The sequence below is a fragment of the Cricetulus griseus genome, chromosome 4 (genome assembly GCF_003668045.3).
Source record: "Cricetulus griseus strain 17A/GY chromosome 4, alternate assembly CriGri-PICRH-1.0, whole genome shotgun sequence".
Taxonomy (NCBI): domain Eukaryota; kingdom Metazoa; phylum Chordata; class Mammalia; order Rodentia; family Cricetidae; genus Cricetulus; species Cricetulus griseus.
Genome location: NC_048597.1, coordinates 97050272 through 97074140, shown reverse-complemented (window position 1 = coordinate 97074140; position 23869 = coordinate 97050272). Strand labels below are relative to the sequence as shown.

Genomic DNA, 23869 nt, shown 5'->3' with positions numbered 1-23869 from the left:
TGAAATTACATTTTTGTGTGTTTGTTTTGTACCTTGAGAGGGGTTATGCCATGCTGTACTGTGGCAGTCAGAGGTCAACTAGCAGGAGTTGGTTCTCTCCTTCCACTGTGTTGGCCCAGGAATAGAACTCGGGCTATCTGGCCTGGTGGCAAGTGCCCTTATCCTCTAAGCCATGTCCCCAGTCCCTTTGCCATTTATAATGTAATTGTAGGGTTGTGTAGACTCGATACAGGAATTGTGTTTAACCTCATTTCTGCATCTTAAATCCCAGAGAGTAGCACCTTCTCCTGATATTTTGGTGGGCTCTTGCTTACCCCTCACTGTAGGCATGTATTAATGCGCTCTTGCTTACCCCTCACTGTAGGCATGTATTAATGTGCTCTTGCTTAACCCTCACTGTAGGCATGTATTAATGCACTCTTGTTTAACCCTTGCTGTAGACATATTAATGCTGCAGCTCTCACTTCCGCACAGTTCACACTGCTTCACAGGATGGCATACGCTGTGCTGCAGGAGTGCAAGGGCATGTCTCTTTGTGATCCCTTTACCTCGAACATTTTCAGCCAGGCTCCCCTTCTCTGATGGCGTTCTCAGGACAGCATGGGCCTGCCTGTGCCAAGCGAGAGCTGAGTTCTTCTTTTGCAGGATGTATCAGGACAAACTGGCATCTTTGAAGCGACAGCTGCAGCAGCTACAGGAAGGTAGGTGCCTCCACAGCGCCCTGGGCCACAAGTCCTTGAAGTCTTTAGGTTTTACTTCTGTCTGGGAGCATGCATGAGGGTTGAGTCTGGCTTGTGTTAGTCATCTCATACACGTTCTGCTGTCTTATCAAAAAAGTGAGTTTCTGATTTTTATAGTTCACTGTTTTCAGTATGGAACAAATTCTTGAATTTTCCCATGGGTCCTCAAGGCACCATGTCTAAGATAGACTTTTTTTTTTAAGAGGATGTTGTGGGTCAGCAAGATAGCTCAGTGAGTAAAGGAGCTTGCCATCAAGCCTCATGACATGACATTGATGCCACAGTTCGCATGGCAGGAGGAGAGAACTCCAAAAGATGTCCTCTGACTTCTGGATACACACATGCTGGCATGCACGTATGCACACAAATGGAAAAACATTTTTAAGCAAGAAGGATATTGTTATCAAAGGAGCCAGATTTTCCTTCTTAAGCCAAACCCATGCCTCACCATACTGCTCTCTTTTGGTAAATTGTAAGTGCCCATGTCTTGCAAGTACAGTGGCAGCCTGAGACTGAGAGCAGGCTTGCAACCCAGTGTCACTGCTCTCTAAGGAATGTGACTTTGGGGCATGTCCCATCTCTTGCTTCATCTACAATGTTAAAGAAAAAGGGCCTGGAGCAGAGCGTCGGCCATGAGTGAACCCTAGCGGGTTAGCTGCCATCTCTGCAGTACACTGTAGGGTCCCTGTCAGTGCAGCTGCTTCCCCGATGGCCACCTCCTTGCCTGGAGGTGTGCTCCTGGGCCCTGATCCTTTGCTGGGTACTGTGCCAACGAGTGATTCCTACAGTTGGGGACTCATGACAGCTCCTTTGGGGAGAGATGAACGGGCAAAGGTGTCAGGGTTTGTGCATGTACCATCTGACTGCCATGGGCTGAAGTAGCCCCATATGGCTACTGGTCACTGTATGGGACATTGCAAAGGTAGAGATTTCTGCCATTGTAGAAAGGGTTCCTGGGTAGCCTTGACCTAGACCTCACTGTAAAAGGGATGAACCTTCTTCAGGAGAGTGAGGCCCATTGTCTTATTCTGTAGGAGCCTGTGGTCAGCATCACCTCCTGGGTGCCCTGTGCCCTTCTACTCACCTCACCCCCTCCCAGGGGGGCAGAGGGCTGATGTGGGGCTCCACGTGGCCTCTGGGACTGTCTGCTGTGTGTCTCTCCTCTCCTCTGGTACGACTCTGTAGGCCTGCTCTGGATTCTAGAAAGTGACTTGGGGGGGGCGTGTGTAGAGCAGGCTGGTTTTCTGAGTCACTCTGCTTTGTGAATGCCCCGTCAGGTACCTTGCAGGAATATCAGAAGAGGATGAAGAAGCTGGATCAACAGTACAGAGAGAGAATCCGGAATGCAGGTAGGCTCCAGTGTGCACATGGCACCTGCATGCCTCCCGCTTGTCCATGCCTGTAGAATGCCAAGAATTGTTCTCCAGAACACACCCAGATCTTCCACTGGGGGAGAGGTGAAGGGAAGGGGGTGTGCCAAAGCTGCAGTTGCATTAAGTTGTCCAGGTACCTTCCAGGAGTTGAGGGCGTCAGGGCTGCTCCTACAGCATTCTGCTCCTTGCTTGGTCTCCTTGCTGAGGTGCTGCTGTGGAAGGAGCTGTATTTTACCATGCCTGTGGTTAGCTTGGTTTCTTCTGTACCCGAGAGGAGAGAGTGATCTTGTGATGGCCTCCATGTGTTTCAGACACTGAGTGGATTAGAATGCTTTTGGTCTGTTCTACATAGAGTGTGCTTAGCGTGTGTGCTTGAGCATCTGTGCACATTGGTACTGTGCTCAGTGTGGTCCAGCATCTGTGCACATCAGTACTGTGCTTGGTGTGGTCCAGCATCTGTGCACATCAGTACTGTGCTGAGTGTGCTTCAGTATCTGTGCACACTGGTACTTTAAGCCGTGTGAAGTCACCAGAACTTGTCCATGGCTTTAGGAAACCCACCACTTCATTGGCCAAGAATACCTGCCTACAGAAAGTTAAACAACAATAGGAGTTAAAGAACCATGCAGCAGGCTCCTATACTCACACTTCCCTGGGCCGGAGTGACCCTGGCTTCTGAGATGAGTGGCTTCTTTGCTCTAAGTGCTTTTCATCAGACATCATGTCCGGACTCTTAGTCTGAGTTCTGGGAGTCTGAAAGCTCCATGGAGTATGTGTGAATGTGCTTGTCACAGGGAAATGGGTCTGCAGGATTTGAGGCTTGCCAAGGAGGCCATGGGACTTGTGACACCCTGAAGTTTCTGGTCTGTCCATGGTCTTTATGAACCAAATGTAGTAGGCCCATATTGACCCAGAAAAGACAGGAGTCACAGACATGATTTGTCTCAAGTGCTGGCTTTATCAGACTGTACAGCCTCCCAGTGGAGGCTGCTGGCCTATATTAGGGTCTCTAGACAAACAGAACTGAGAAAATGAGTATACACAGAAAGGGAATCTATTAGAGTGGCTTGTGGGCTATGGTCCAGCTAGTCTAACAGTGGCTGTCTCTCAATGGAAGGTCTGAGAAGCCAGCAGTTGTTCTAGGCTGGTTATCTCAGCTGGTCTTCAGTATATGGTGGACTCCGGAAGAAGTAGGCTGTAATGGCAGTGAAGGAATGGACTTGCCAGTGAGATCGAGGGCAAGCAAGCAAAGAAAAGCAAGCTTCCTTCTCCCATGTCCTTTATATGGGCTGCCACCAAAAGGTATGGCCCAGATTAAAGGTTGGGTCTTCCCACTTCAAATGATTGAAGAATTTCTCACAGGTGTACCCAGCCACTTAGGTTTTAGTTAATTCTAGATGTTGTCAAGTTGACAACCAGGAATAGCCATCGTATAGGTAAACAGTTACTAATTATCTGGCACACAGTAGGACTAAGGATAAACAGTCAATAATTGTCCAACACACAGTAGGACTGAGGAAGCTTAGCATAGGGCATGATGAATTTGGGTCTGTCAGGGAAGGCCTCAGAGTTAAGTCCCAGCTGAGCCTAGACCCTTGTCCTCTGGAGGCTCTGGAGGGGTCCTGCCCACTTTGAAAGCTTCCATGTGGACTCTGCCTCTAAGGTGACTGTGTTGTGTCTCACTGGACTGTCCTACTGGGTGGGCCTGAGTGAGAGGACAGCTTTGCATTTTGTCAGGCTGCTTGGGTAGAACTACCTGAGACTCTCAGTGAATGCTGACACCCCTGTCTAGAAGGTTGGTGGCCGGGCAACTCTAATTGCACGTTTCTCTCTTTCAGAACTCTTCCTCCAGCTGGAAGTAAGTACCCAGGGATATTTGGGGTCTGCAGGCTCCTTCTGAGGCTGCAGTCTGACTCTTGCTCTGCCAGCCTTCCTTCTGTCAGCAAGTATGTGGTTTGGAAAGTTTCACCACCATCTACTTGAGGAAGGGATGCTTGGAGTCTGCCAAGACCCTCCAGCCGCTCATGAATATTGTGCAGTCCCTCCTGACCACCTGGGGTTGGGATGCCAGCCCTCCCCGTTTCTTGTTTTCTTATTTAAAATCTAATTTAGATATGTGTGTGTCAGTGAGTGAGCACCATGTATGTGGGTGCCTCTGGGGGTCAGAAGAGGGTGCTGGATTCACTGAAGCTGGGGTTACAGGCAGTTGTGAGCCACCCAGCATGGGTGCTGGGAACCAAACTCAGGTCCTTTGGAAGAACAGCCAGCATCCTTAGCACTGACCCATCTCTCCAGCCCACAGCCTGTCCGTTGACCTTTACCTCACTTTTCGACCATTTGAAGTATCTCAGGACTCTGTTGCCTGATGATTTGCTGGCACTGCCCCCACCCCCACCCCCCACCCAGTCTCTGAGTTGGCCCCACAGGAACTTCACTGGGTCTGGAGCAAAATGGAGCTAACATTTCCTTTCATGTCACAGACAGCTTTGTGCTGTGGTGCTAAGACAAGAGCCTAGCTCTTGAGGGCCTACAGGGTATAAGGGGTGCTTTTAGTCTGTCAGATTCACATTACTTAGAAGACAATTTTACTAAAATCAGTTGGGCGCACACAGCCTTGGCCAGGCTGAGTGTGTAGTACAGCCACATAGCTCCCAGTCAGCACCCAGGACATGGGTGAGATTTTACAAATGGGCTTTTAGGCGGTTTTTTATTTTATTAATAGCTTAATTTTGGTGCTTGAGTACTTGAAGGTTCAGGCGCTTGATGAATGGTCTGTTTTTGTTCTTAGGGATCAAACATAATAGCATAGCTGTCTGGCTTCGCTATCATGTAATTAATTCTGAATGCAGAAACTTCCTTTGGAATGTTCTGTTTTCACTTGAAATCATGTCCTTCCAAGAGGGACCCCTTACTAGCTTGGAGAGACTCAAGTTCTATGTTGATACTAAAGCCCCAGGCTTATGACAGGTGGGTGGAGAAGAGGGGCCCGGGTGGCAGTGAGGGGCCTTGGAGTGAGCGCTGTTACATGACTGGGTTTGGAGCACCTAGAATTGTCCCCAAGACCTCAAAGGACAGTGTGTGTGTGGGGTCTCAGGCTTTCTCTGCTTCTGAGGTCAGAACCGGTGTTAAGCTGTCACCCTTGGCCACACCACCCCAGCCCTGGTCTTTCTTTTGATCAGACTGAACAAGTGGAAAGGAACTATATTAAGGAGAAGAAGGCGGCAGTGAAGGAGTTTGAAGACAAGAAGGTGGAGCTGAAGGAGAACCTGATCGCCGAGCTTGAGGAGAAGAAGAAGATGATTGAGAATGAGAAGCTCACGATGGAGCTGACCGGAGGTACAGAAACCCTGGGCCTGGGGGCTGCCTTAGTCCCTCCCCTGCCTCATACCTCTGCCTCCTTGGCAGGGTGTGGTGCTGGAGAGCAGGCTTCCTGACCAAGTCAGCATTTTACTTCCACCCCCAACCAACTGGGGACTTGGTCAGGCTGCTTAGCTTCCTCCTGTGGAGGGTCAGAGGCCACCTCCTCTTAAGACTGTGCCTCTGGGTGTCCATACATGACAGGCAGGCCACATGCAGGCTGTCGAGTAGCAATTGCAGCCTTTGGCTGGGGTCTTGCTGGTGCCTTGTCAGCTGCCATTTGTGTCTTTTATATTTCCAAGTTTTTTATCAGGTAATCTGGAGATCGCTGTAATTACAACAGTTAGAAAAAGGTTGTGCCCTGCTGTGAGGAAGGTGGTGGTGTGTTGGTGTGTTCTTCTGTGCTGTCGTATCTCTTCCCTCAGGCAGTGCCGTGAGGTTCAGAGCCAGCGTGATTCCTTCAGGAATCTCCCAAACGATTAGAACAGATATGAGACTCCAGTTCCTCCCTAGCCAGCTGGGATTTAGTTATCACCAGGGAACTCAGTGGATTACAGACAGGTCTCAGGGGAAACTATGGATGACTCTCATTATCGTCTGCAGACTGCTGGGTCACGGGAGACAGAAGGATTGACAAGAACCAGCCATTTTAGAACTTGGCAGGGACTGTGTCGCAAGCCAGCATTGAGTTTGCCACACGGTGTGTGTGTTCTTGTGTACACCCTGGAACCTAATCTTCTTCTGGGGCTCTGGGATAGCCAGTTTTAACAGGGCTCGGTAGGACATGCAGGTTTTCATGGAATCCTTAGAGCTGACTCTGAATCAAAAAGTAGGTAATGATAGCCTGTGTGCCCCTCTGTTTCTGAGCTATGAAACCAGCTTGGCCATGCCATTGACTCAGACACCCCCGTACCCCCCCCCCCGACCCCTGCCCCACCAGGTCCCCCGATGACAGTGTCATGTAGGAGTAGAAGAGAGGAATGTGACTTGTCAGAAGCAGGGAGCTCTTTGACGGCATGAGTATAGCCCGGAAACATGAAGGAGGGTGCACACCTTGGGGGTGTGCTGCTTACCCTGTCATAGTGCTGTCTCTGTCAGACTGTAGCATGGTGCCACCCTGTCAGGTACTATTCTCCCCACCTGTTTTTGACCCATATGCCATTTTCTTGATAGTGGCTGTGCCTGGCATTGACACTCCATCGCTCTTTGCTGGAGCCCCCAGCTGTTTGGGAGGCTCCATTAGGCTAGTGGGAAATCCTGTCCATACATAGCTGCTCCCGCTCCATCTTCAGGGAAGGACGCGCTCACCTTACCTGTGCTTTGGTGTCCTACTTACTGACAGGCAGCAGGCACTGTTCAGGCGGTTTTATAGCCAGCTTCTGAACTGAGACAGGAGGCAGAAAAGACAAATAAAGGCCAGGAAATCATTTGTAATGCAATAAAGCAGATAGCAGAAGCATTTAAAGCTGTCTGTGGCCATAAAGGCACTGACATCCTCAAGCCATTCAGTATCTCGGTGTGGGGAGCACTGCCAAGGTAATGATGGAGGGTGGGAGGAAAGGCACTGGAGCTAGAAGGATAATGGGCCTTCCACAGATGGTGCTGCCATGGTGTTGGATAGAAGTCCTGATTTCCTTCTAGTCGACTGGCTTGCTTTGCCTCTGAGGATTGATCTACCGCATCCAGCTCTGTCCATAGAGGAGATGTCTTAAAATTGCCTGTTCTGCTTCAATCTAGATCTCTCTCTTAAAAAGTAGATGAGAGGTTGGTGAGAAAGACTGTAAGAAGCAGGTGTTTCAGGCCACCTGCTCTGTCTGAGCATGAGTCATCTAAGGCATTTCACGTCCTCCACCTCCTGGGGGCATCAGGGGCTAATTGTACAGGCAGTGCTGTGTACACACAGTGTTGTGCTATAGAAGCAAAGCTGTGCTGAGCCAACCGCCTGCTGCAGGTTCAGGTCACCTGGGGGCGCTGCTGAGGGTCTGGAACTAGGGGTTTTCCCACTGCCAGGGCCTGTTCATGTGCTGTTGAGCCACTCTATTAGGGAGGTTGTAGACAGAGTCTCTGGATGTGAGTTTTTGGTATTGAGGCCAGGGTAGTAAGTGACCCAGATAAGCAAGGAGATCCTCATGTCCCCCCCCCTTTTTTTTTTGGTTTTTCGAGACACGGTTTTTCTGTGTAGCTTTGGAGCCTATCCTGGCACTCGCTCTGGAGACCAGGCTGGCCTCGAACTCACAGAGATCCGCCTGCCTCTGCCTCCCGAGTGCTGGGATTAAAGGCATGCGCCACCAATGCCCGGCGATCCTCATGCCCTTTAAAATATTTTCCCAAGATTTATTTGTGCGTGTGTGTGTGCATGTGTGTGCTTGCTCGTGCTTTCATGTGCACATGCTCATGCCATATGTTTGCAGTTGCCTGCAGAGCTGGAGGAGGGCACCAGATGCTTTGGAGCTAGAATTTCAGGCAGTTGTGGATTTTCTGATATGGGGCTGGAAAATGAACCTGGGTCCTCTGCAGGAATAGGCATCTTAACCTCCAAGCCATCTCTCCGGCACAGGCGTGATCATTTTTAGTTTGCCTTTCTTTTCATTAGTCAGCCATTCTGTTGTTGCTTGGCTTTTGGTTGTTTTCTGGACACTTGTTCACTTGTGTGTCTTCTAACCTTCAAGGCCTTGTTGGAAGCCACTCAGGATCTCAATAACAGCTTTGGATTTGATGCAGGAATACTGGCTTTGTAGCTGGTGTGAGGAATCATGACATCAAGGTAGAACCCATTGCCTCCTATGAAGCTAGGATGGCGCCTCTGTAGGTCTACACGCTGGGAAGAGTCCTGCTCCATCACGGGCCTCTTCCTGTGGGGAGATGTCTGGCCTGGTGAGGGAGATGGAATGTCTGGAGGGTTGGCTGACACAGGGCAGACACCTGGCAGTCTTGTTTAATTGCACAGTTTGGCTTGATTTGGGTGTTATTTTCCAGGTTTATAAATGGCAGAAGTGCAGCCACTTGTCCCAGCTCCCCAAAGGAGCTAGCTAGTACTTAAGCCATGGTCTGTCTGACTTCAAGCCTGTTCTCCTAATTGCATTAGGCTGGCCCATTCCATACCACTGAGTCAGGAGAGTCAGGCTGCTGGCTGGTCTGTTCTGGTGGAGTTTGTATTTGGATAGGTCCCAGGTGACTGAGCTGCTACACTGTCTGAGTTTAAGGCGAAGTGAAGATGGGACAGGCTCGTTTTAATGTGGTTGTACAAGGCAGCACCTAAAGTTCCAGTTAAAGGGGGCTTCAGAAGTCAGGGCACGGGCTGCGCAGAAAGATATTTGCAGAGAGGAAGGGGACGAGGTGACTTGACCTGGAGGGTGGGCTCCATCCAAATGCCAGCCCCTTATCCTGGTCAACATTGGTCTCTCCGTTCCCACCATGGTTTGGCTTCTAAACACCTGATGTTGGTTCTCATCCCCTGCTGTCACCTCCATTGTGGGTCACTCCTGCAGCGGTGGTTTGTGACAGCATGGGTGAGCCTACCAGCATGGGAGATGGATATGGCTGTGCCTCCAGTGGGGCCCCACATTGCACTCCTGTCTGCTGCAAGCCTCAGGTGAAGTGTATGCTTCAAATCATTGCAGCTGCTTTTTTGTTTTTTTCCCCAATAACTAAACAAATTGTAATTTTTTTTTTTTTTTCATTTCAAGAGCTGGGAGTAGAACCCAGGGCCTTACTTATGCTAGGCAAGTGCTCTACTAATGGGCTATATTCCTCACCAACTGAGCCATCTTACTGACTTTTACCATTTTCCTATGTGAAAACATTAAAGGAATCTTAGGTTCTGGCAACTGTTTTGAAACACACAAACATATAGTTAATTATAGTCAATACTGTGCACTAGGACCCCAGAACTCATTCTCCTCATCAAGCTGGAACTTCATAATGACACCCCCCTCCTCCTTCCTCTCCTCCCTTCCCCCATCCCTCCTTTCCTCTTCTCTCTCCCCATCTCCTATCTCCTGCTTGGCCACTCTTCTCCCTGCCTCTGCTTCTTTGGGGTTAGCTCTCTTCCTCAGACTCCACTTAAGAGGAAGACAGGTGAGCTTGCTTTATGGCTAAAGTACGTTAAAGGGACACTTGACCTACCACTGGGGGCTTCAGAAGTCAGGAAGTAAGATGGCAGCCTAGGGATCGCAGTACTGTTACTAGCAACACTGATGTCAGGAGTCCCTCTAGAGAGGTGCTCTAGATTCTACCCAGCACCTACCTTGTTTTCCATGTTCCCTTTGAGGCAGGCCCAGCACTGCCCAGGGTTCCCGTGTCTGGCAGGTTTCCTGGCAAGTGGATTGGAAGGAACTAGGCTGTTAAAGGCAGGTAGGAGATGGTTTGGAGAGGCTTGTGACTGGCCAGCTAGGTGGTGTCTCTCCCCACAGAAGCCAGGGAGCCTTCTAATACAAGGCAGTTGGATTAGGTCTTTGGAGGTCCACGCATGACTGAGACATGCAGACCTTCTCTGGTGTCTTGTCCAGTGTTGTCACACTCTAGAGTCTGGGCTCAGTGCTGGGAGTTCAATTTTTTTGAAAACATTTTTTTTTTTTTTAAATTACTTATTTATTTTATTTCATGTGCATTGGTGTTTTGCTTGCATGTATGTCTGTGCGAGGGTGTTAGGTTCCCTGGAACTGGAGCCACAGACAGTTGTGAGTCTCCATGTGGGTGTTGGGAATTGAACTCCGGTCCTCAGGAAGAGCAGTCAGTACTCTTAACCATTGAGCTATCTCTTCAGCCCCCTTAAAAACATTTTTAATGATTTATTTATTTTTATTTTATATGCATTGATGTTTTGCCTGCATGCATATCTGTGTGAGGTTGTCAGATGCCCTGGAACTGGAGTTCAGACAGTTATGGGGATGTGGATGTGGATGCTGGGAATTGAACCCCTGTCCTCTGGAAAAGCAGCCAGTGTTCTTAACTGCTGCACCATCTCTCCAGCGCCCCCAGGAGTTTGATTTTTTTTTTTTTTTTTTTTTTTTTTTTGTGGTGCCCATGTTGAGCTCTCTCTGGCTCACTGGCCCAACTAGCAGGAAGCTGATGTTTGAAACACTTGAGCAGCTGCTCTTGCTGGTGTGAGAAATAGAACTGTGGGCAGATTTAGACTCAGGTGGCCAGACTAGCCCATCCCTCTTGAGGGTGTAGATTTGTGAGGCTCCTGCCAGGGGAGGAGAGATTTCCCTGTGTGGAGTCTGTGCACTGCAGCCTCCTACAGAGAAATCCATTGTGAAAGGTGGGTCTATTCCCTGTCTTCATTGTATCGGTTTTGACCTCAAGTAGCCACAAAGGGTTGTGGAAGTTGGCTGGGGTCAGTGGCCTTTAAAAGGGCCTTCTGTGCACATGAGCTTCAGCACCCAGCACCACAGCACCTCTGTGGGAGGGACAGAAGTGAGACACATGCTTGATCCAGAGCTTCTTTCCAGTCCCAGCGCCTGTGACTGGGTTCTCAGCTTGAGGGGAAGAGGGAAGAGCCCCCTAGGTTTTGAGGGTGTGGGAAGAAAGCTGCATCAGCCATAATGGGTGGGGTGTACCTAACTCAGCTAGCCTGACCCAGGTGAGCGCAGACCCTATAGTCTGAGCTGGGCATTTGGCTGGGGTTGTGTGTAGACAAAGCATGCTCAGTCACACAGCAGTGATGGGGTGGCCATGGGTAGGAAACTCTTATATTACAGGGACTCTGGCTGGCTTCAAGGGCAGCTGGATAGATTCACCCATTTCCATTCTTGCCACAGATTCTATGGAAGTGAAACCCATCATGACCAGGAAATTAAGGAGGCGACCAAATGATCCTGTCCCCATTCCAGACAAGAGGAGAAAACCGGCTCCTGATATCCATTTGCACCAAGCTTGAATCCTATCAAATCCTTGGCTTACCCTTGATAGTGTAGACAGGGCCAGCATTCCCCCCTCCCTCCAAACAGCAGTAATATGGGATGGGAAAGCATATATAATATATTTACCCACGGGGCAGGTTGGCCATTTTGCACTGGAGTCTTCAACTGTTGCTTTTTGTGGGAGAGATTTCCAGAAAATGGTTTTGTGGAAAGATACTCTGTGTTGGAAATAGTGTTGTTTTAACACACTTTCCAAGTAGGGGCAACTTACAATGAGATGTGTAAATTAAGGACAGACTGCCGGCCATGCTCCCAGTTACCTGCCTCTGCACTAGTGGACTGCAGACTGCAGTGATCTACCAGTTTTCTGCCTCTGTACTACTGTGTTGTGAACTGCTGTGGTCTACCAGTTATCTACCTCTACACTAGTGGGTTGTGGACTGTACCAAAAGAAGCTAAGGTGTTTATGGAAAGAAGCTGTATAGCCATAGACATGGCCAGTGGGCCAGCATAGATGTTTCTGTCCCTCTTCAGATTGAATGTAGCTATTTGGCCAGAGTGGGTCTGTACTTCGTGTGCCACCAGCAGAGGGCGAACTCTAGGTCCCTTCACCTTCACATGATTTAAGTCACTATGAGACTAGACTTTCCTTGTATGTCTGGAAGCCTTCAAATCTGGGGTAGAAGTGTTTTCTAAACTGAGGTGAAATTGGCACTACCTCACTCCTGTGTTCTCACCACTGCCAACACCTAATGAACAGCTTTCCTTCCCTTCAGAGCACTTTGCATGGTGGGGGAGTGTTGAGTTCTTCTCTATGCCCGGTGACCATGACATTTAGCATGAGAGTCAACTTTTTAAAAGACAAGTTCATACCTTGAGAACAACATTTACTTACCGCGGGCCTCGCCAGTCCCAAAGTGTCAGGAGCGTGGTATGCCTCTGTCTCCTTGGAAGCTGTGCATTTCCACATGTTCCTTTAACTCTCAGCACCTCAGCTAAACTATTTGTTAACGGACGAGCAGATCATGGAGGATCTGAGAACATTAAATAAGGTACAGTTGGATGTTTTTGATGTATCTGGAAGCTCACGATTGACGTAATTTCCTGTGTCACTTTGTTCCCCTGTCAGTTGTTAAAGTCACCGTGACATCTCTGACACTTTAAGTTGCTTCTGAAATGATTTTCTCTGAGACCTTTTTGTTGTTATTCTTCCTACAGCTTAAGTCACCCAAGAGACCAGGTGAGTGCTTGATGGCATTGCCAGTCTTTGTATCCCGTCACCGGAAGATCGTATGTGGGATTTTCAAGAGTAAATTGCTGATTATTTGCCTTCGAGAAGTCATGAAAAGCCACAGAAATCATAAACATGCCTCTCCCATGTTGTTTTATTATAAAGGAGACATTTGATTGGATGTTGAAGGTTCTCTTCTATATAGGTATCAAGCATTAAGTTCACACATTCAGTTCTGAACATGAAACCATAAGGATATTCAATGTCTTGGGCTTTCTGTAGCTCAGGCCCTGGCATTATCAGTCCAGCAATAGTCTGGTCCTGGTGTGGCTCTCAGACTGCTCCTGGTCCTCATTAGTAGATGGGACAGAGCCCTTGTGACATCCCAGAATTTTTGAGTGAGCTGTGCTGATTGGGTATCCACACTAAGTCTAGGATCAGTGTTGTGACCTTCTGGCAATGAGGAACTACCAGATTGCGAATGCTCATGCAGTCAACACCAGTGGGTTCTGTCAATAGCCAGTGGGTTCTGTCAATAGCCAGTGTTCCCTGTAAATAGCCAGCGGGCCCTGTGAATAGCCACTATGCCCAACCCAGGCAGCACAGCGAGCGACTGTCTCTAAATACAACTGAAGAACTTGTTGCCCAAGATTGTTGCACTCTCTGGTGGTGTCAGTTACTGTGTGTCATTGTTGGGCCCTGTGCTCAGGCCCTGATTTACTGTCTGCTGTCATCTTGGTGTCTCTGATTCCTCCAGCTTCCCCATCCTCTCCTGAACACTTGCCTGCCACACCTGCAGAGTCTCCAGCCCAAAGATTTGAAGCTCGGATAGAAGATGGCAAACTGTATTATGATAAAAGATGGTAAGTTGCAAGGAATTTGGACTACCCATGGTCTCAGAAGAACCGTTTGGAGGGTTGGTGTCATGCAAGCTGCTGTGTCTTAGTATTTTCTCAACTTAGGTTTTTATTTATTTTAATTTCTTTTGGTGGTGTTGAGGCTTAAACCCATGTGCTGGGACTCTAGCCCAGATTTAGAATCTTCAGTGACATTCCACTTGAGGACTCTTGAGTGGCCAGCATGTAGATGCTAACCTTCTTCCTGCATCACGTTGTTGTCTCCATGCTAGAGTCTTTAGGCTGTGTCCTTGTCTATCCATGATAGGTGTATGTTGCTGTAGGTTTTCTTGTCCCGCCTGGTTCCACTGCCCTTGAGCCCCAAATAAACACATGGACGCTATATTAATTATAAAATGTTGGCCAATGACTAGGGCTTCTTATTGGCTACCTCTGTCTTAATTATTAACCCCTAACTACCAATCTATATATTTCTACGTGGTTTTATCTTACCTGAGAATGCCTGGTGCATCCTATCCTCCTGGTCTCCACATGGTGACTGTTTCGCAGTCTTCCTCTGCCTACCTTTCCCAGAATTCTCCTTGTCTCCTCATCCTGCCTATCTACCTGCCTCATTGGCCAAATAGTGTTTTATTCATCAACCAATAAGAGAAACATGTATACAGAAGGACATCCCCTATCATCTCCTCTTTTTGGTCTAAATAAAAAGAAGGATTTTAACTTTAACATAGTAAAATTATATATAAAAAAAACATCAAGTAAGAACTGTAGTTAACAATATTTAGTCCATTAACATTTGGCAAAATTTAAAGAAAATATTTTGTCATCTGTCCTATCTTTGTGAGTCTAAAGTTTTACATGTAACTTATCTTTTATCATAACTAAGGAAAACCATAACTGTAACTATCTGTCTTCAACTCCATTGAAGATCACAGAAGGATAATATATAAACTCTAGAGTTGACAGAGACATCTGGCTGCCTGGACAGTCACCCAAAGTTTCTCTGTAACGTTGGGGCATGCCTCTTCATCCCGTAGGTCACAGTGTCTGGCAGATTTCTCCACGAAGCAGGAAATTTGAAACTGTTCCACCTGTATTGGCAGTTTGTCAGTCATTTTTTTTTTCTGTGTCCTCCAGAATGTCTGGCAGACTACCATGAAGCAGGACCCTGAAGGACTGTCCCATCTTGTTTTGCCAGTTCAGCAGTCACTTTCCTGTGGGTCCTGCATGTCCAGTTTATACAGTATACAGGTTGTTACCTTGCTGTCTGTGGTGGGTTCCAGGACCCCAGATGCCAAAATCATGATGCTCAGCTCTCTGCATAAAACTGTTGTGTCTGTCGAGGGGGCTAAGCAAGTGCCTGTGCAAGCCTAGTGACCTAGATTCCAACCAACCTCTAAAGTTGTCCTCTGACTCCCCACATGTGCCTTGTTTTATTCTCTCTCAAACAAAATGTAAAAACTATATGGACTATAGTGCAAATGTTGTGTAGATAGGCCATGGTGTTTAATCATTAGATTCCCAGCATTAATGTCACTTTGACAGGTATTATTTACTGAGGCTTATTTTAATAAGGATATTTTTCCCCCAAAATACTTTTTTTTTTTTTTAAAGATTTATTATGTATACAACATTCTGCTTCCATGTATATATCTGTACACCAGAAGAGGGCACTAGATCTCATTACAGATGGTTGTGAGCCACCATGTGGTTGCTGGGAATTGAACTCAGGTCCTCTGGAAGAGCAGTCAGTGCTCTTAACCTCTGAGCCATCTCACCAGCCCCCCAAAATATATGTATATGTATTTGTATATGTAGTTGGTTGAATCCGGGCTGTGGAACCTTCTATGAGGTTCTTCTATGTTTTGTCAAAAGCTTAGAGGTCAAGTCAGGCCTGACAGATTGTCTCCACCTGTTGCATTGCATATCAGCCTGCTGCAGTGACTTGTGCCCCTCACAGGTGGCTCTTTGGCCTTTTTCCAGAAGGTTTAGAACAATGTGCTGCCACTAGGTGGCAGGCTCTAGCTGCTCAGCACTAAGGGCAGAGTGAGGTAAAAAAAAAAAAAAAAAAGTTTGTAATAATGAAAACCAAATAACCTTTAAAGATCAGGCCCGCAAGTAAGAATGGCCTTTGGGGGATGATGAGATTTATGGTTAATGGTTCTACAGGTCCATGAGTCTTGCAGCCAGTGTGATATCTCAGAGCATGTTCATTTTGTAACTGTGGCTACTACCTCTCTCCGTCTTCCTGGATTTGGTTCTGAGACTAAGACGTGTCTTGAAGAGGAAATGTAAGATAGTTTTCTTTTTGAAAGAGGGACCCACAGTGCTGGTGTCTGGCACCTTCAGCTGTGTCTTCCCAACAGTCACCTTTTTGCTGAGTTTCAAAGTTGTGTGTTGTGCTGTTAAACACATTTCAGATGTCATTTTTTTTTCTGGGTTTGCCACTGTTTCTCTTTGGTTTCTGAAGTCCGAGCTGCTATCAAGGCACTGGCAACTGGATCTGCCCTGCCTTGTCCTTATTGCAAGGGTCTTGTGAGTCCCACCTTGAGGTCTCATCTGCCCAGAACCAGCCTGTGACCTCCGTCAGGGCCTGGGCGTTCTGCTTGTGTCCCTTTGTCTCTCTGAGAGATTCTTTGTTCTTCTTCCTTCTTCTGCAGACAGGGCCTGGCTAAGAGCTTCTGAGTGCTGGGTGTCCCTTCCACAGGTGGGGTGCTTGAGTGACATCAGCAGCACAGTGCTGGGCAGGGCTCCATCTTGGCATGGTCCAGCTGTGTCCCTGACTTTGCCTTGGCCCCCTGCTTTCCTGTCATTGAGTTTGTGTGATCAGTTTGCCTTATGTTTTGATTTAGACTAATGACCCCTTGCAGAATACACTCTGCAAAGAGCCGAGATTTTAAAATAGCTAGCTGAAGGAGCTGCAGGGTGTGTGCCATTTCTCTCTCTCTCTCCCTCTCTCCCTCCTCTCTACTCCCTTGTCCCCCACCATACACTTGAAATCTGAAGCTGCTGGTTTGAGCAGAGGTGGAGTCACTCCTTGCTGAGTAGATTAACTCTCTAGCTGTCAGCTGACCCCAGGGCCTACAGGGCCCATTTCCAGCCCCTTGAGCCTGGGAAATGAAGTTAATTTTATTATGTTACTCTAAGGATTCCCTGTAGTACATAGAATTCAGTTGCTTCTCTCCACTCCACACCCCCTCCTTTGGATCTACCAAAAAGTAACCACCCAGGTTTGCTGGGCCAGCATCAAGAGGCCCAGAATGTTAAGGTCTTAACTGGGGGTCCCAGGTCAGAATTTTCATTAGTAATAAGTGAGGCTGCCATGTAGGGTTCAGTCTCAGGCCAACTTGTTTTGTTCGGCAGCTGAACTGCAGCTTATACAATGGGTTAATGAGGGGGAAAATGCATTTTTACTAAATTACTTGTTCTAGTGTAGCTTTAACATTTTTTCTGAATGTATTTTGAATTCTTAGAATTGAAAGGTAAACTCATATTAAGGTTGCCTAGTATTTGTTGCTTTTATCAGTTCCCTAAGACCACTGTGGGGTCTGTGAGAAACCCCCTGGAGGTTGAGGGCCAGTTGTTTTGGAAGGCTGCCACTCGGGAAAGCAAGCTGGCCAGCTGTGCTATGGAGCGGCCAGGGCTGTGGTGGACACTGTACCCCCACCATGTGGCAGGAGACCAAGTGCTGGCCAGGTGACTGGCTTTCTCCTGATGTCTAGAGCAAAGTCCATCTCCTGAGAACTGTTGGATGTCTTCCAGAGCCATCCATTTTAACAGACCCTCTGTGTCCTTATTTTCTCTGGTACCATGGCTCATAAGGGAGTTTTATCTGCTTTCCTGTGTGAAGACATGTTCTTATTGAAGCTGGGAGATTCACAGTAAAGTGTGAATGTGAGGACCCGAGTTTGGATCCCCAGCACCCATGTAAACGGCTGGGCATGGTGACACACCCCTATTGTGGTACGGGGGAGGCAGCAACAGAAAGACCCCTGGAGTTCATGTGACAGCCAGTCTAGCAGAATCGGAGAATTCCAGGTTTACTTCTCATCCTGTCTCAAAGAAACAAGGTAAAAAATGATCGAGGACATTCTACACACACATGCACATGCACACGCACACGCACACGCACACGCACTCACACTCACACACTCGCACATACACACACCTGTTTAAAGCAGTAAAAGCTATGCAATAAAAATAATAGCGTGTTTATATTTTATAGGTTTTATTTAATGGAAGTTTACCTCAATTTTTCTCTGTGTATAATACACATTTTATTACCAACACTGTACCATAGTGGACGTTGTACTTCCACTCAGCTCCATACTGAGTTCTCTTCCAGGCAAGAGACACTTGTGCATTCCCTTGCGACCTTTGTTATTCTAGTTCTGGAAAGGAGAATTAGAATGACTGGCCAGCTGGTTCTGTTTCATGTTTCTAGCTCCATGATGACTTGGTCCCCTTAGAGTCTCCTTGAGTCCCATTCTCTTCTGAAGGCTGTCATTGACTAGGAATTGACTGCCATGCTGCAGAGAAGCCAAGGGAAGTGTGTGTTGCCATAAATAGTTGGCCTCCCTCGTGCTGTGCTATGCATGCTGTGGACCCTGTGATAGCCCCATATAGCATAATGAGGCTTCTCCGGCTGGCGACAACAGCATAAAAGCTTGGATCTCAGCCAGTCTCCTGCTGCAGTCATTTACGATCCACACCCTTACTGTGTTCTACTCAGGGAGCACATTGACTTGGAAGTCTGAGAATTTAGCTCCCAAGTCCAGTAGAGCCAGCTCCCGGGTGGAGCCTGTACCTGGGCAGTAATTCTTTTCATTGCTCCCATGAAATGGCCTGCTTCTTTCCCCAAAGATAACCAGCAAAATGCAGCGCCCTGTCTGGGGATTGTGCTTTGCAACAGTTCATAGGAGTGTGAGGGTCTCTCTGCCAGAATTGTGGAGCCACAATGAGCCAGAGGTTATGCTCCTGGCTGCACTTTCACCCTGTTGTCCCGTTTGGGCTTTGGCCCAATTCCCTCTCTGGTCTGGCGCTGAGCTTGGGTAAGTTGGACATAGCGCTGCTATGCAGGGTAGAGAGCCTATGCTGGGAAGAATGAGGAGCCATGACCTGCTGCTCCTGTTCACCGCCTTCCCAGCTGTCCCAGCCAGAGTGGACCAAGGCAGAAGCCCTTAGCTGCTGCTTGTGTTGAGACCTTGAGCTGTGTTTGCCCCCGTGGGGTTTAAGTGTTCCTGGTTGTGTTTAAAGGACAGAGAGAGCAGGAACCTTGAAGCTTGTGCCCAAATGCCAAGCCTAGTCAGTGGTAAACACTTCAAGTGTCTCATGAGTCCTTTTCAATGGATGGCTAAAATAAGGACAGAATGTGAAGTTCCTTCTTGTTGATGGTGCAGTTGGACAAGTAGATAATCAGTCACCAGACCCTGGTTGTTTGTTTGGAGCAGCCAGCCTTCTGCAGTGCTTGGGGTTGAGGCCAGTAAGTGCAACAGATATGACAGTTAATTTTTTAACTTTTTGAACTTGGTCATGTAGTCCCAGTAATGAAGTAATTATAGCTGGGTGTGCTAGCTTTACTTAGGCCAGTTGTAAAGACTGAGGTTGAGTCAGGAGGATTGCATTTTCAAGACCAGCTTTGGACACTTAGTGACACTGTTTCAAAATAAAAAACAAGGTGGGGGGCTGGGTATATGGCTCCATGGTGGAGCACTTGCCTAGGTTACAATAGGTTCAGGTTACAATAGGTTCATCCTCCAGTAACACCAGGAGAAGGCAAGGCTCTCCAACCTTCCTGTGAGCCTTTTATTTCCTGTCACAGAGGGCTATGGTAAGTTTTGGATCCTCAAGATTGGAGGCTTCTAGTCTCAAGGTGGAAGTTTGTCTGCCTTCTGAAGCCAGCCCATGCTCTTCCTTGCTTACATGTCACTAAGATTCCTGAAGGAACGGTTTCTGTCACTGTGGTGTTTTGTCCCTTCCCTCCCCGCCCTGATTTTTCTTTTTTGTTTGTTTGTTTGTGTCCTGTTTTTTGCAGGTACCACAAGAGCCAAGCCATCTACCTAGAGTCAAAGGACAACCAGAAACTGAGCTGTGTCATCAGCTCTGTGGGAGCCAATGAGGTAGGGATCAGATTTCTTCCCCCTGAGGAGAGCAAACTTTTCTGAGAAGTCTGGAAAATTCTATAGACACAACAGAAAGCCCCACTCGAAAGCCCTGTGGAGTCCTGTCTCATGTGGGTTGGGTCATCACTGTTGGGGGAAGCTGCTACCACACAGAGTCACCCTTGATCCCGTGTACCTGCCTGAGCCAGTCCCTGCAGCCCCATGTGCTGTGGGGGCCATGATGCGCTCCTGCATGGTTACTGGTTTGGGCGCCACTGAGCTGATGACACTGGGGAAGAGAGGAAGGCAGGTGCCGTGGCAGCTGGTGCCCTGGTGCAGCTGTGCGCCGACAGAGGAGCTTGTCTACGGAGAGAACTCATCCTTGTTTCATTGTTTATTTAGAACTTCCTCTCCTACACACCCGTGGACTTCTTCCTTCTCTGAGGCTTAGTGGGGCAATGGGCACAAGGCCCAGCACCCAGGAATTGCTCAGTAAATGGATGCTGGTGTTGCTGGCCTGCAACTCCTGGATGTTCTTCAGTCTGACTAACAGTGAGCTGCTAGGCCTTTCTCTCTGAGCATTTCCTGTGGGATTAGTTAGGTCTGGATCCAGAGCTGCTGAGTGTGCTACATGAGGATGCTGGGACTGCCCCGGGGCTCCCTCCGGCCCTTCATTAGGAAGGTGTCAGCAGTGTCTCACTTACACTATTAGAAGTTTTAAAAAGTCTGAAACTTTAATAGCTGCATTGGCCTGATCTTTTATCAGCTCACAAATGTCTGCCAAGAAATTGATTTTTCTGTGTCTCCCCTCTGTTAGTGATTTGTGCCAGTGCACGGTAAATCTAATGAAACTGGATTATGAAATAGCTTCAGCCTCTGGTATTCTCTCAGACCTCTGAATCGAAAATGCCCTCACACGTGACCAGTTTGCAAAATGATAGTTTCCTTGGAAGTTGGGGACAGCCCCCAATATAGGAATACCATTTTTCCCGGGCTGAGTTCATGATAGTTGTCTCCAAGCCAGTACCAGAATGGGGGTCAACCAGAAAGATGCCGTGCTCCCCAGCCAAGAGGACTTGTGGTTGTATGGTGGGCTGCCCTGCAGAGCATGCAGGCCCCTCTAGGACCCAATGAAGACTGTCACATTCTGTCAGATTGCCAGTAAGGTCCAGTGAGTTAATGGCGATGCTGGGTTATATCTCAAAGGGATGAAGCCTCAGGGCATCAGGGCTCTGTGCCTGGTGATGGAGGGGCAGCCTCAGTCCTTGGGAGTGTTCCAGCTTGGTCTTCATGAATCTGTTTGACTGGTGGGCCAGAGGGTGGGTGACACCTGGCTCAGCACTGCTCAGGGGTAGTTTTTTTGTTTAAAATGGTCTTGTGGGAGGCTCAGCTTCATGCAGGGCCTTTCAGCTTGTGTTGGTTTTATGCTGCGTGTTCTGTCACTCAGTAATCACACTAGACATGAAGCCAGACTGAAGAATAATTTGGGAAGGAGAACTCTGTCTTCAGAGTCTGTGTGTGAGGGGCAGACCTTGGTCCAAACCTTGCTTCAGGCCAAGTCATGGAGAGCCAGTGAGAGAAGAGGTATTTTGAGGCAAAGCACCCTGTAGTACACCCTCACAGGGTTGTTGTGACTGAAGTGCCTATACTGCACCCCATAGGGTTGTTGTAAGAGAAGCACCTATACTACACCCCACAGGAGGGGCCAAGGAGCTGGTGAGGCAGGAGGACCATCCTCAGCTCTTCAGCAATGGAAGATGGAGTGAGGGGGAGAATTTCCTTGGGGCAAGGAGAATATTTTTAAATTGGTTTGAAAAGCTGTTGCTCCTGAGTGCACATCTTTTGAGTGATGAAAAGCGTAATCACCACATCCAGAGTCCTGACACTATTAGAGGTGTGGTTGCTGACTGAGCCTCCATAGTGGTCCAGTTCCAGGAGCTGCCTCTGAAGCCTTGGCTGCTTAGCCGGCCCCTTCAGGCAGGCGCCCCCTGTCCTCACCCAGGCCATGCCCAAGACCCTGTCTCACTCCCCAACTCCCTCTCCTGTCCCCACAGATCTGGGTGAGGAAGACAAGTGACAGTACTAAGATGAGGATCTACCTGGGCCAGCTGCAGCGTGGGCTCTTCGTGATCCGCCGGCGGTCAGCGGCTTGACTTTCTACGCACTTCCTCGCCCCTTGACCCTTTTTCTGGAGTGGTTTTTATTTTTGTTTTGTTTTCTTCTTAATAGAAAATTCTTAACTTACCGGGACTAGCTACTTGGCCTGGGACATGGAGAGCACTGTGGAATCGTCAAGGCACTGACTCACATGGCCGGCCACTTCCGTCTCTGTACCGTTCTTTCCTGCCTCGGCTCCCTCCAGACTCAGTCACCAGAGACTTACTTTCAGGAGTGTTGGGGGCCTCATCCACTTTCCTTTTAAGTCCTTATTTTTGTTTATACTTGATCCTTTTTTTTTTTTTTTTTAAACCCTCCTTTGAGTTTAAAGGGGAGCTCCTTTTAATAAGTGTCTTGAGGTCTTTCTCCCAGGAAGAGCAGCCAGTGTGTTCTGTCTGAATCTGATTGGTGGATTGTGTGCCTGCTCCCCTTGTTAGGCCCAGAAGTGTGGGGCAGGAGAGTTCTCTTGCCTCTACCTTCTCGGAGAAATAAATGATGTGTAACATCTCATCTGCCTTGCGCTTGCCGCTGGCTGAGCGACCGGAGCTTCAGCCCTCACCCTGGGGACTGCATCCAATGGATGGGGCTGGGAGAGGGGACATTGCATATTCCTAACACGCTGGAGTCACCACTCTGAATGTTCTTGAATGCACATGATTTATTTAGACACACCTGTCCTTGCTCAGGGTGGAAGAAGTGGTAATTTCAGAAGTTTCCATTTGTCATTCCTCTCTCCAGCTTCCAATGGCTAGAAAGAAGATCACATGCCCCACTGTGGTCTGGGTTTTCTCTGCTAGTTGATGTGACAAGGTGGGTGTTGCAATAACCAGTCTGTTGTTGCTGGACCCACCACAGGACCCCCAAACTCACCCAAGATTTTGCCCATGTTGGTGACAGGGAGAGCTCTGTCATGCTGCAGCCACCAAATCTGTATGCTTTTTCTTGAGAACACCCCCAGTGAAGCCACCTATCACGGCTCTCTGTTCCTCCCTGGCCCTTTTATTGTTCCTCACCAGCGAGGCAGGGGGTTCTTTGTGCTCTAGCTGCCATGTGTGAAGAGGCAGGTTAGAGCAACTGTCAACATCTCTCTGGACTACCAATAGGCTGTCTATACTTTACAATTCCCGCCCCCTCCCCCAACAGGATTTCTGTGTGCAGCCCTGACTGTCCAGGAACTTATTCTGTAGACCAGACTGGTCTTGAACTCAAGAGATCTGCCTGCCTTTGCCTCCTGAGTTCTGGGGATTAAAGGCATGTGCCACCGCCACCTGGCTTTTAGGAATCTTTACAAGTAATCTGTTTTGCTTAGTTCCTTGGACTCCGTTCATGTTGCCTCTCGATGTGGATAGCCACAGTGGTGGCTGTGACTTGTTAGAAGAAAGACTTGTACAGACCTATTGTTCTAATTTATATCCATTCTCTCTCTCTTATTGGAATTTTTAAGAAACCATGATAAACGATGATGTTTATTAATTAAAAGTTGCCAAGTGGTCTGTTTCTTCTCTGTTCTCTACCTTCTACCTACCCCACTGTCACCACAGGTGCTATGGTGATCCCCACATTGTTGAAGATTCTTCATAGTGAACCCAACTTTGCTACTATGTACATCACAGTAAGCCCTACTTTGTTACACGCTCACTGCAGTCAACAAAGCCCAGGGTCAGCAAAGGATATCATGGGTGTGGAACTCAGCCGCCTGAGTTCCCATTAGTTTGGGGGAGTAGTGTGGTGGCCCCGAGTCAGGCAGTAGCAAGATGTGTCTCCTCCATCTTGCCAGGTGGCCGAATTGTACCTTTGTGAAGTAACTTTAAGACCAGGATGTGGCCACCTTTGCCTTTTGTAACTTCAGAGGTCATTTGGGGCTATTCTTGGACATGACCTTGACCATCGATGCCTGCCCAGTGTCCTAAGAAGCCGTGAAAGGGACTTGAGATACAGCCTCAGAAGATTAATATCCCAGATCCCAGAACACTTGAGTATTCTAGTCACCCTTGAAGTGAAAAATCAGCAGTTCTGTTGTTCTCATAGGGCTCTGTTTGTGGACAGAGATCCTTCAGGGAGGAACAGAGACTTAAAGGTTAAGTATATAGATGCTGGAAGAATGGGAGACTGGCCTTCAGCCTGGTGACCAGTAAGATGCCTCTCCCTGGATCCCCACACAGTAGAGCTCAAGTCCAACTGTCCCCAGG

The 23869-nt window shown here is 48.2% G+C and overlaps 1 protein-coding gene across 1 annotated transcript in view; it reads left to right on the top strand.

The window, feature by feature from the left end:
* Suds3 (SDS3 homolog, SIN3A corepressor complex component) overlaps positions 1–23173 on the top strand; it is a 28570-nt gene extending 5397 nt beyond the window's left edge. Inside the window, exons 4-14 of the mRNA XM_027413785.1 lie at positions 646–701; positions 2018–2089; positions 3952–3971; positions 5293–5449; positions 11233–11328; positions 12325–12386; positions 12553–12574; positions 13323–13428; positions 19457–19541; positions 21578–21663; positions 21753–23173. Coding sequence (XP_027269586.1) covers positions 646–701; positions 2018–2089; positions 3952–3971; positions 5293–5449; positions 11233–11328; positions 12325–12386; positions 12553–12574; positions 13323–13428; positions 19457–19541; positions 21578–21663; positions 21753–21777 — 787 coding nt within the window. The 3' untranslated portion in view covers positions 21778–23173. The remainder of the gene's footprint in view (positions 1–645; positions 702–2017; positions 2090–3951; positions 3972–5292; positions 5450–11232; positions 11329–12324; positions 12387–12552; positions 12575–13322; positions 13429–19456; positions 19542–21577; positions 21664–21752) is intronic.
* Positions 23174–23869: the final 696 nt, after the last annotated feature.